Here is a 13,438-nt window from a genome sequence, read left to right on the forward strand (position 1 = left end):
CAGGAAGCATAGGAATCCACGTCTCCTGATGTACTGGCCTGTCTCCTGGTAGCGCCTCCATGCTCTGGACACTACGCTGACAGACACAGCAAACCTTCTTGCCACAGCTCGCATTGATGTGCCATCCTGGATGAGCTGCACTACCTGAGCCACTTGTGTTGTGTTGTAGACTCCGTCTCATGCTACCACTAGAGTGAAAGCACCGCCAGCATTCAAAAGTGACCAAAACATCAGCCAGGAAGCATAGGAACTGAGAAGTGGTCTTTGGTCCCCACCTGCAGAACCACTCCTTCATTGGGGGTGTCTTGCTAATTGCCTATCATTTCCACCTGTTGTCTATTCCATTTGCACAACAGCATGTGAAATGTATTGTCAATCAGTGTTGCTTCCTAAGTGGACAGTTTGATTTCACAAAAGTGTGATTGACTTGGAGTTACATTGTGTTGTTTAAGTGTTCCCTTTATTTTTTTGAGCAGTGTAGAATTTGATTGAATAGTTTGGAGTAGGCCTCATCTCCGAATGCTCCACAGAGCCAGATCCTAATGACAGGTTTCTCTATGCTGGAATCGTCCTGTTTCCAACACAGCTGTCATGATTCGTTTTTTAATACGGTATGAATTTACTCGCATAAAAACTGTGGATGGAAACGTGGTTTATGCACAGTCAAACTAGCAGCTATCTTTACCTTCAGTGAGCTGAACAGCAACCAGATCACAGCTCTCCAACCAGACCAGTTCATCCGCTACAAACACCTTGAGAGACTGTAAGTGTGACCCCCCTCTTTTTGACCTTTCCTTCTTTCTCTGCACTTAACTCTACATTGTAAAGTGACAAGTATTTATTTAATTGTTAAGTTTGTGTTCAATCTGTTTAAAGGACCTGAATAGTCAAAACCATCATTTTCTTCAAATCGGATGATATATGGAAGGAACCAGATCAAAGTAAAGTAGGATGACCAAAGCATGAAAAATGACTGTTGCTTGTACATTGATAAAGTTTGGTTCATCAAAAACTTGAATTCAGGAAGCCAGATTATTGGGGATGTATGCAACATCACATTTAGCCAGTCATTTTAATAGACAAATGGTAACGTCTTCTTCTCTTAAATAAGAACCGCCTTGTAATAATCATTGCAGAAGACCTGTTTGCAGAGGGGCATGGTTAAAGGGGAATGGAAACACTAGGCTTTAGAACATCAGCTAACTGTAACTCTAAATCACCATATTGGCATTGTTGCATCACTGGCAGGAAAGTTATGTAATTCCTGAATTTACTGAGCCCATGACCTATGCGTGCATTAATAGTACATAACATCATTGACAGTTACCTTCAAGTCAAAAAGCTTGGCTGAGAGGCTAGCTAGTTATCAACATAAGGGTTAGGCTTCAGGCTTAGTCAACATTACTTACTGCAATCAACAGCCAGCAGGCTTAGCTACTATTTCTAGGAATCATGACATATCACAGAAACAGATACCTAATGAAAATATCTAGCTATGTAGTTAGCTATCTATCCATCTATCTAGCTAGCTAGCTAGCTAATCATTATAGCTATTGGGAGCATATCTAAAATAGCAATCCTAATAGCAAAATCAGATAAATAAAAGTACATTTTTGCTGGAATCTATGGACTGATAGGGTTAATGTTGTTGTCCTGATCTCAATGACAGAGCACTGTCAAAGTTGTAAGAAACCTTCAGGTCCAGTGGAGGTGAGGCACCTCCTGGTGGCAGCATTGACTTTCAACAGAGAGGATGAGACAAAGCGAGAGGGATAACTGGGTCCAAAATCTGTTTTCTCCAAACCTGTTTTCTTCGTTTTTGTCGCTCAGCAAGCGAGGGGTTTTTGTATGGCGTTCAATGAGTGTCCAATTTGGTTAACAAAAAATGGAAAGGCTTATTTTCTACATGTGGCTTGTTTGATCGAATAGAAGTTTCGTAAGGATTAGGTTGTTATGAGTGTACTGATACAAATAGGACACGTGACATTCTGGCAACTTGGAGAAAAAAACACTTTACATCGGAGTTGTGTCATGGCTGAACAAAGACATGGATAATATACATCTAGCTGTTTTTTCTATGCATCGGCAGGACAGAATGGCAGAGTCTGGTTAGACCAGGGTGTGCATCTGGTGTGCGACTTCTAATATTAAGAAAGTCTCGAGGTTCTGTTTGCCTGAGTTAGAATAATACCTCATGATAAGCTATAGACCAGCGGTACTCAACTCTTGCCCTACGAGGTCTGGAGCCTGCTGGTTTTCTGTTCTACCTGATAATGAATTTCACACACCTGGTTAGTCCCTGATTAGAGGGGAACAATGAAAAATGCAGTGGAACTGGCTTCAATGTCCAGAGCTGAGTTTGACGGCAGTAGACCATACTATTTACCAAGAGAATTTTCATCTGTATTTTTGTAGCTGTCTATTTACCACCACAAACCGATGTTGGCAATAAGCCTGCACTCAACGAGCTGTATAGGGCCATAAGCAAAGACTAAAATGCTCATCCAGAGGCAGGGTTCCTAGTGGACAGATTGATTTTAATGCAGGAAAACTGAAATCCGTTTTTCCTTATTTCTACCAGCATGTCACCTGTGCAACTAGAGGGATAAAAACTCTAGATCACCTTCAGTCCACACACAGAGATGCTAACAAAGCTCTTCCCCGCCCTCCACAAATCTGACCATAACTATCCTCCTGATTCCTGCTTACAAGCAAAAACTCAAACAGTAAGTACCTATGATGCGTCAATATGGAAGTGGTCCGATGAAGCGGATGCTAAAAACAGGATTGTTTCGCTAGCACAGACTGTTTCGGGATTCATCCGATGTCATGGAGGAGTTTACGACATCAGTCACCGGCTTCATTAATAAGTGCATCGACGACGTTGTCCCTACAGTGACCATACGTACATATCTGTGAGGATCAACGCTGGAGACAGGAAACAGGTACAGGGAGACCATTTAATGAATAACGGACATAAAACAGGACAGGAACAGCGTTCAGGTTCAGGTGGGTCCAATGAGGCGCAGGTGTGCGTAACGAAGGGGCCATGTGCACGTAATGAAAGGCAGTCTGGCGCCCTCGAGTGCCAGAGAGGGAGAGCAGGAGCAGGCATGACAGCACATTGTTACAAAATGTGGGAGGCGCACAGCGATGCGGTACTGAGCTCGATTTGGCATTCTCAAGCCTTCGGAAGGTTCAGAAATTGCCTCACACTTTCTATACTGAAAGGCTCTGCATGGTCAATCTGTTGTCTCCAGCGGCCATACAGCATTTACTGTGATGCGGCCTGCAAAAGTCAGAGCATTCAACCTTCTTGCACTTCACGGAGCAGAGCAGAGCTGTTGTGAAGGAAGCTGTCAAGGAAGTGAGTTAGTGTTTATACAGAACCCCCCCCCTCCCCCCCACCTACCGTCAATCAATTATGTCAATGCGGAGGGCTCCATATAACTCTGTATAATTACAAAATTTGGGCGGCGCACAGCGATGCGGTATGTAGCTCGATTTGGCCTTCGCAAGACTCCAGGGCCTCCGCAATTGCTCAAATCCTCCAAACTGAGCTTTCGAATCACATTTGCAAAGCAAGCATAAATTGGCTTTTAGCCGGACCACATTTCCAGATCAAGCATAAATTGGCTTTTAGGGTGCATTGCCACCAGTGTGAGTGCGCTCCGCGTTGTTTGAAAATTCAGAGTGTTGTCAGATTGTCTGTTCGCCGGCTGTTGCATGTGTGTTCACCACAGGAGGTTGGTGGCACCTTCATTGGGGATGACGGGCTCGTGGTAATGGCTGGAGCAGAATTAGTGGAATGGTATCAAATACACCAAACACATGATTTCCATGTTCTTGATGCCATTCCATTTGTTCTGTTCCAGCCATTATTATGAGCCGTCCTCCCCTCAGCAGCCTCCACTGGTGGGCACCAATGATTTGTATACGGTATACATAATTTGTGTGCACCCATCACTTGTGCCCCCCGTAACGTAACAAAATGTAGATGAAGGGGTCTGAATACTTTCCGAATGCACTGTATCTCTCTGTCCTCAGTTTTTCTTGCTAGGGACTGGAACTTCATAATGTCCTCCCACAAAGGTACTTGCCCTATCCAGAGTAACCTACTCTCTCTGACAGCTGGAACTTCTGGCTAATCTTTTCACCTTCTTACATGGCTGTTAGCTAGCTAGCTACTTAGCTACAAATGCATTTAGAGTTAGAACAATAAATACATCAACATAGGTAGCTAACTAACTAATATGAAGTTAACTAGATATTTAATTAATGATATTAATGATGTTTAATTCACTTGGCTAGCTATACAGAATGTAAAGTTCGCTAGCTAGCGAACATTACGTTAGCAGCTCATTTGACTTAGCCTGCACACACAGTTCCTGTAGCTATCATTTTCAAAATATATTTTCTTACTTGAATAGGTTCTCCCACTGTCTCTGTTTTCTGGGTCCTTAGAAAAATGAAATATGGGCAATCGTCCCGAAGTTTCCGGTGATAGCAAAACGCGGCCAGCCATGTGGACGATTGGAGGACTGACTGATCTTCTAACATGGTGTCTGGTGCGGTTGCTAGGTGATGCAACTGCAAGCCCTCTATAGAATCGCAATACATATCGTATTGGCACCTACGTATCGTGATAATATTTTATTGTGAGGTCCCTGGCAATTCCCAGCCCTAGTAGGCAAGGTTACGTAACCTTATTTAGTCCTACCTGCTATGGTGAGTTTTAAGTGTATTTTTTGTTTTTGAGATAGAATTACTGTCATGTTATTGATGCCAAATTACAAACCTTATTTGCACCTTCTCTTTTCCAGAACCAATGGTTCTGCCTGAGTCTTATGACCTTTCAACTAGGTAAGCTGTTTCTACCTGGAACACTATTCTCCTTCTTTGGTCTATTTCAGTCATTGCAGGAAGTCCTGGAGAGCAGGAGTGTGTAGGGTTTTGTCTCAGCCCAGCTCTAACACTTGATCAACATAATCTATTGACCACAATCAACATAACGAATCACGGCGATAAGCTATGATTTGTAATCAGGTATGAGCTAGGCTGGAACAAAAGCTTATACACACTCCTGCCATTGAGATCTGGAGCTGTCCATTCTTTGAAGTTATTATTCTGTACTATGGGTACAATTGTGGGAGGGATTCATTTAGATGGTATTGTTATATAACGCATGCTTCACTCTGAAGACATTCAAATAGTACTGGTTGATGTGCAGGCCTAAGTAACCACACATCAGGGGTGTAAAGTACTTAAGTAAAAATACTTTAAAGTACTACTTAAGTACATTTTTTGTGTTTACTGTACTTTACTTTACATATTTTTGACAACTTTTACTTCACTACATTCCTAAAAAAATAATGTACTTTTTACTCCATACATTTCCCCTGACACCCAAAAGTACTCATTAAATTTGGAATTCTTACGACAGGAAAATGGTCCAATTCATGCACTTATCAAGATAACATCCCTGGTCATCCCTATTGCCTCTGATCTGGCAGACTCACTAAACACACATACTTTGTTTGTAAATTATTTCTGAGTGTTAGAGTGTGCCCCTGGCTATCAGTAAATAAATACAAAAAAAAAAAAAATGGAATTGGAAATTATTGTTACTTTTGATACTTAAGTATAATTTGAGCAATTAAATTTACTTTTGATACTTACGTATATTTAAAACCAAATACTTTTAGACTTTCATTCAAGAAGCATTTTACTGGCTGACTTTCACTTTTACTTGAGTCATTTTCTGTCAAGGTATCTGTACTTTTACTCAAGTATAACGATTGGGTAATTTTCCACCACTGCCACACACACTCAAATGGACCTACAGCTGGGGTAAGATTCTTCCATCATTCACACACAGTAGAGAGTGTAAACCACCATGCTGTTAACGAAATGCTGTCCTTAATGCTGAAGTTGTATTGTGTATGGCTCTGTGGAAATGCTGTGATCACTCATCGTCTTTAATGTTGTGATTCCCAGACACACGATGACCACGATTTGAATGCTGCAACTGAGACAGAATGACGTTGAGGGACACACACTGAGACACTGAGTAGGACTGGACATGGGCTGGATATTTGTGACAACGAACTAAAAGGGGTGCAGAAGCACACCAGCACCCCATTTTATGTTTATTCCATGGCTAACCATCCGAGTAGCTACCCCTAATTCCACACTATGCCTTCTATGCCCCATGGACCCATTCAGAAAAGTTATATGTGTTACACATATATGTATATTACTTATGTGTTTTATTTGGGCATATACAGTGCATTTGGAAAGTATTTAGACCCCTTCCCTTTTTCCACATTTTGTTACCTTACAGCCTTATTCTAAAATGGATTAAATAAAAAAAACGATAAAAAAAACATCTACCATGTGCAGCAGCCGCTCAAGACTTCAGTTAATTTAATATTTTGGTGCCACTCACAGGAGCGAGCACCACCTTGCAGAACTGCCCTGCCGCCCTACTCCCAGTGTAGTCTATGAGCCTCCGCCGCTTACCATGGCCTGTCTGTAAGCACCTTAAAAGTGTTGTGGTGTACTGTTCTTGCAACCTTTTTTGTCGTCCTCCTGCTTAAAGGCGTCATCAATACCCCATAATGACAAAAACTGTTTTTTAGAAATTTTTGCAAATGTATTAAAAATAGGACGCAGAAAAACCTTATTTACATAAGTATTCAGACCCTTTGCTATGATACTCGAAATTGAGCTCAGGTGCATCCTGTTTCCATTGACCATCCTTGAGATGTTTCTACAACTTGATTTGAGTCAACCTGTGGTAAATTCAATTGATTGGACATGATTTGGAAAGGCACAAACCTGTCTATATAAGGTCCCAAAGTTGACAGCGCAAGAGCTCCGAGACAGGATTGTGTCGAGGCACAGATCTGAGGTAGGGTACCAAAAACTGTCTGCAGCATTGAAGGTCCCCAAGAACACAGTGGCCTCCATCATTCTTTAATGGAAGAAGTTTGGAACCACCAAGACTCTTCCTAGAGCTGGCCGCCCGGCCAAACTGAGCAATCGGGGGAGAAGGGCCTTGGTCAGGGAGGTGACCAAGAACCTGAACCAACCATATACAGTCATTTATTACAACAATATCTAAACCACAAATACAATGAGATTCCATAACCTTTTGGGCAGCCACAGCTATAGTGTACGATCCTTGCGACACGGGGCTGGCTGTGCATTATCATGCTGAAACATGCTGAAGCAATTGCGTTCGTGGTCCGAAGCTTATTGCTGCCCATACCATAACCCCACCGCCACCATGGGGCATTCTGTTCACAACGTTGACATCAGCAAACCGTTCGCTCACACAACGCCATGAAACCTGGATTCATCCGTGGGATGAGCACACTTCTCCAGCATCCCAGTGGCTATCAAAGGTGAGCATTTGCCCACTGAAGCCGGTTACAATGTCGAACTGCAGTCAGCTCAAGACCCTGGTGAGAACGACGAGGATGGAGATGATCGTCCCTGAGACGGTTTCTGACAGTTTGTGCAGACGTTGTTCAGTTGTGCCCCCACAGTTTCAACACCTGTCCGGGTGGCTGGTCTCAGCCAATCCCGCAGGTGAAGAAGCCGGATGTGAATGTCCTGGGCTGGCATGGTTATACGTGGTCTGCAGTAGTGAGGCCGGTTGGACGTACTGCCAAATTCTCTAAAACAACATTTTGATAAAGAAATGAACATTACATTATCTGTCAACAGCTCCGGTGGACATTCCTGCAGTCAGAATGCCAATTGCACGGTCCCTCAACTTCGGACACTTTGGAACTCGCCATCTCTATAAACCCACCCTACCTTCAACCATTTTCTCTATGCTGCTTCCTTCACTTGTTCTTCTCCTGATTTGATCATATCTAGACTCAGTAACACATTTAAAGGTGCTTACACATGGGCCATGGTAAACGACAAATGAACCGTGAGACCAGCGGTCCCGGGTTGGTGACAGGTCGAATGTTGTCATTAAAACATTGTTTGATTGGTTAACAAGATTAACTTTGCTCATTGGTCAATCATGCGCAGCGGCCGCTCAAGACTTCAGCTTATTTCATCTTTTGGCGCCACTCACAGGAGCGAGCACCACCTTGCAGAACTTCCCTGCCGCCCTATTGAAGTCTATGAGACCTCCGCCCTTGCCGTGGCCTGTCTGTAAGCACCTTAAAAGTGTTGTCGTGTACTGTTTTTGCTACCTTTTTTTGTCGTCCTCCTGCTTAAAGGCGCTGCATGGCCGGAGGCTTCGCAATTGCGTCACACCATCCATATGGCGCCTCTGACCACATTTTCGGATCAAGCATGAATGGGTTCTTTTTCTGGGGTACCGACTGAATGCAGTGGTAAATGTTCTCCTCACAATTTACCTGTTAAATTGACAAGAAGGGTGTTGATATAGCTGTGTTTAGGCATGGCTTCCTTGTTTTGAGTATGTTAAGTGTTTCCATTCTGCTGGAGTTGATCTAGTATTTTATATTTAACCTACCTTATGCATCCAGTTGTTTTTCCATTTTTTACTCACCCACCAAAAATCTAAATATGCTGTTTTACATTTTGTGTTATTTGAACTGGTCTATTTCTTAAACAGGAACAAATATTATGGGTGATGTTTAGTTAACTCAGATTCTATTTTTCTTGGGGAAAAGATGACTATTCAGGACCTTTAAATGTATGCATTTCAAGTTGTATGTCTAATGTGAATGCAGGCAAATGAAATCGTGTGAAGCGTCCAGGTTTAGTAGACATAAATCAGATTAAAAATCAGCAATAAAATTACAGTTTGAAAAAACGTATTCATTCAGTACATTTTTCTATTCATCCATACTTATGAAAAGGCAGGATACAGCCGTACTTTTACATTTAAGTTGTTCATTAAAAAAGTTGTGTTTGTCTTATACTAACATAATAATAATCCTCAATATATTTATCCTCACTCTGACAATCATCATGTAGTTTTGTTTCATAGACTACAAATCAAATTAAATTATTTGTCACATTTGCCGAATACAACAGGTGTAAGATTATTGATGAGATCTTATTTTCTTTCTCATTAAACCAGGCCTTTGTCATTAAAACCTTTAACAATATATTTATATTCCACAGACACCTGGAAGACAACAGGATCAAAAGAATCTCCAAGCAGGCATTCTCAGGACTCTACTCACTAAGAAGACTGTATGTCCTAATTCATTATGGGCCACCATCTGACCTGTGGTACCACGTGTTTATCCCTACATCACCACAAATTGTTGTCCTGGATACATCATACTTCATGCAATTTTTTATTGAATATTATGTAGAATGTAGTACTGTAGTATGTGTGTTTAGCTCCTTGAAATCAAAAACCAATCAGTGAATACACTGACCCTTTTACTGGCGCTTCCTTGAGAAATTTTAATACATTCAGATTCAGATACTGTAGTTGTCCTCCGTTATACAAACCTGAGACGTGTGAAGTGCCCAGGTCTAGTGGACATAAATCCGTCTGGTCTGTGATTAAGGGAACACATGAAACCCCTTCATCCACTTCCTTCAGGATTCACACAGAGGACAGTCATTATGAATCAGGGCATCCTGGAGATTATACACTGAGTGTACAACACATTAGGAAAACAGTCCTAATATTGAGTTCCGCCCCCTATTGCCCTCAGAACAGCCTCAATTAGTCGGGGTATGGACTACGAGGTGTTGAATGCGTTCCACAGGGATGCTTTCCCATGTTGACTCCAATGCTTCCCACAGTTGTGTCGAGTTGGCTGGATGTCCTTTGGGTGGTGCATCATTCTTGATACACACGGGAAACTGTTGAGTGTGAGAAACCCAGCAGCGGGCCTCCCGAGTCGTCCCAGTTAGGGGATGGTTTGGCCAGAGGGGCATTACTTGGCTCATCGCGCTCTAGCGACTCCTTATGGTCGGCAGGCCTTGCAGGCGGCCTCGGTTACCAGTTGAACGGTGTTTCCTCTGATGCGGCTGGCTTCCTGGTTAAGCTGGCGGGTATTAAGGAGCGAGTTAGGCGGGTCATGTTTCGGAGGATACATGACTCCATTTTCGCCTCTAGCGAATCCATTGGGGAGTTGCAGCGATGAGACAAGATCGAAATTGGGGAGAAAAAGGGAGGTAAAAATAAAATTAAAAAAATACAACCAGCATGCTCAAACCGGTGCACCTGGTACCTACTACAACGTTGGTTTTAGAAGTGGGGGGGGACATAATATATATAGCACCACATAATATATAACCAGCACCACATAATATATATATCTTTATATATATTTTTTTATCTGATATTTTTTATCCAGTCGGATAAACACTCCAAATAGCCTACCTAACTGCTCGGAGGTGTCCGCATGGTCCTAAAGCACACCATTTCCTAGTTTTGTATCACATTCCAATTATCAAACTGGGGGGGGGGACAAAAAGGCCATTTCAGAATGTGGGGGGGGACACTACCATACCCCGTTCGAAGGTACTTAAATATTTTGTCTTGCCCTTTCACCCTCTGAATGGCACACATACACAATCCATGTCTCAATTATATCAAGGCTTAAAAATCCTTCTTCAACCTGTCTCCTCCCCTTCATCTACACTGATTAAAGTTGAGTTAACAGGTGACATCAATAAGGGATCATAGCTTTCACCTGGATTCACCAGGTCAGTCTATGTCATAGAAAGAGCAGGTGTTCCTAATGTTTGTACACTCAGTGTATTCCATTTTTTCTGACAGCTAGCCTTGGATAGTTGACAGGAAATCAACTCCTACTTTTCACATCCAGCTTGATGTTAGTGTATCTCCTCTGCATTCCTGATTATTGGTGTAGGTTGTAGGGCTGGGGAAACAAACAACGACATGGAAAATGTGTCAGTGCTCTGTCCCTATACACTCAGATAGAATTTGTATGAGGAACAGGTGGATGTTACCCTACCTTACCTCATTCCACATTTGCAAGCAGTTGAATATCGGCACTTTGACAATATTGTTAAATTATTTACTCTATGTTGTCCCATATCAAATATTAATATATGGCTTTTTATCTTTACATTTACCTCCTTATCTCTTTTGATGTGTTTTCCCCTCCCTTTAAAACTGGCCTGCTGTGATAAGATTTCTCAGTCAGAATCGGATTACGTTGTTGAAGACCGGCATTTTTGAAGACCTTTGGAACCTGGAGTGGCTGTAAGTCAGCTGGGGGGGAGGAAGTTTTCAGTGACCTTAAGATACCTTCATTAGGAAATCCTTCAGTGCCTCAGTGGGATTCATGAGATTGTAGACAGTATTTATTTAATTGATACAAAAACACGTGTATATCTTGTTGGAAAATGTGCTACACTGGGCGGTTGTTTTCAGTGACCTTAAAGGGATAGTTCGAGGGATAGTTCTTTTTTCTACTTATCCAGAATCAGGAAACTGATGGATACCATTTTTATGTCTCTGTGTGTAGTTTGAAGGAAGTTGGAGGTAGTTTCTGGTGCAATTGCTAACGAGGAATAGCGTAATGACTGGAAGTCTATGGGATCAGATGAATTGCTAAAATCTTGAACTATCCCTTTAAAGCCACCTTCATTATGAAATGCCTCAATCTTGTTTGTGCTACTCTATTTTCCCAAGAAAGCAATGAGCATAAAGTATGATACAGTGTGACATTTATGGTGTAGCTAACAATCCTCAGGTATGATACATGATGGTATATCATGGCCCATGAACTAATGCTCATTAACGTTGTTCTCTTTGACCACAGTAATTACAGCTCATGTATAGCTGCAGAAGCTTTCTATAGATTTTTTTCTAAAGTAATGTGCCAATTATAGGGTTTAGTGTGACAAATAAATTGATATATTTTCCTCTGGTCTGTATGGGTGTAGGATTCTTGATGAAAATAGAATAGCATCTCTGAGACAGAAATCGTTTGAGGGGCTGAAATCGTTATTTTTCCTGTAAGTATCATGCCACTGTGCTTATTACTTTAATTAAGATCTCATGAGATACACATCATTTAACCAACACGCTCTTTAAATGTAATTTAATTTGGCTGCAGGTCTTTGCTGAACAATTCCCTAGAATCTATCCCCAAGAAATCTGTCTGCCAGGAAATGCCTAGATTAAACTGGCTGTAAGTAACAACAGAATAACATCTAACCCATTATGATGGATAATATATTTGATTGTATTTGACAACTCTAAATCCTGTTTTCTCATAATCAGGTGTATTATTTATGACTCTGTTTGCCATAATCACTCTGCAACAGTATCTGTTTTCACAAACTCATTATTACCCATACGGAAAAACCACATGACTTCTCAATGAAAATCTCGATTTCACATGTGAAATCATGTGAAACCATGTGGTTTTGGAACACTTCACATGATGATATTTTACATGAAGTTTCACATATGGATTTTCATCTGAAATACATTCTGTTTTCACATGTGATGTTCACATGTGATAACAAAAGACAAATGAGGTCAGTTCTTCACATCTGAAACCATATGTTACCACCTTTTCACATGAGGAGAATAACATGCTTTCACCTCATATGTGAACTGCAGGTTCACATGTGGAGTTTGCAGCTTCACATGTGAAAAACATATGAACACATGAACATTTTTTACGTGAAAATCTCTCACGTGAAAATTTCATTTGCACTTTCACATGTAAAAAATGTTCTAATGTTGTCACGTGTAGTTTCATGTTATCATATGTTGAAATTTTGCATCCCCATGTTACATTTATTTCACGAGATCAGGTTTTCACATGTGCTTAAATGTTTTCACATGTAGTTTTATGTTGTCACATGTTGCTTTTACTTGTGACCACACTTTATTACATTAACTTCACATGAGATCAGAAGTGAAATTCATGTAGTTTTTCATGTAGTTTACCAACTACCGGATACCGATGCAGATATCATTCATTAATGCCAGAATGATCTGACACATCTTTTTCACAGAGAACTGGAGGGGAACAAGATATCATCTTTGTGGGTTTCCAGCTTTCAAAACTGCACCACTCTGACAGTATTGTGAGTTTTGTTGAATTTAAATTATATCGTTTCCTCAATTTCTTTACAATATTTGTTCATCTTTGTACCAAATCCAATTGGATAGAATGCCTTACTGTCAATAATTGCATTTGAAACAATTCCATCTGCACTAGAGAGATGAACGCAATGAAAGAAGACACATGCTCGGTTTTCATAGGATTTATATTTCAAATTAAATTCTGCCATACTCTAAGGAGACATTTTCTGGTGTAAAACCAAGACTGGTAAATGGTGCTTATGTTAAAGCTATATACTTCAGTCTGGAGCATCTGCACTACTGCAGCTGGTAATGAAATTCAGTCTGAGGGAGAGAAAACATTGGAGCCTACACAAATTAAGTTGGCAGTTTCTATCACTGGCGATTGCTTCTAAGGCCATG

The 13,438-nt window shown here is 41.2% G+C and overlaps 1 protein-coding gene across 3 annotated transcripts in view; it reads left to right on the top strand.

Annotated features, from left to right (window-relative positions):
- LOC106603307 (relaxin receptor 1) overlaps nt 1–13,438 on the top strand; it is a 43,859-nt gene that overhangs the window by 26,150 nt on the left and 4,271 nt on the right. For 2 of the 3 annotated variants that reach the window (XM_045717039.1, XM_014196821.2), the window contains exons 5-10: nt 692–763; nt 9,124–9,195; nt 11,123–11,194; nt 11,881–11,952; nt 12,054–12,128; nt 12,967–13,038. In XM_045717039.1, coding sequence (XP_045572995.1) covers nt 692–763; nt 9,124–9,195; nt 11,123–11,194; nt 11,881–11,952; nt 12,054–12,128; nt 12,967–13,038 — 435 coding nt within the window. Of the gene's footprint in view, nt 1–691; nt 764–9,123; nt 9,196–10,661; nt 10,928–11,122; nt 11,195–11,880; nt 11,953–12,053; nt 12,129–12,966; nt 13,039–13,438 lie in introns of those variants that run through there. The other variant, XM_014196822.2, reaches the window with a different exon arrangement.

This window comes from Salmo salar, chromosome ssa04 (genome assembly GCF_905237065.1).
Source record: "Salmo salar chromosome ssa04, Ssal_v3.1, whole genome shotgun sequence".
Lineage (NCBI taxonomy): Eukaryota > Metazoa > Chordata > Actinopteri > Salmoniformes > Salmonidae > Salmo > Salmo salar.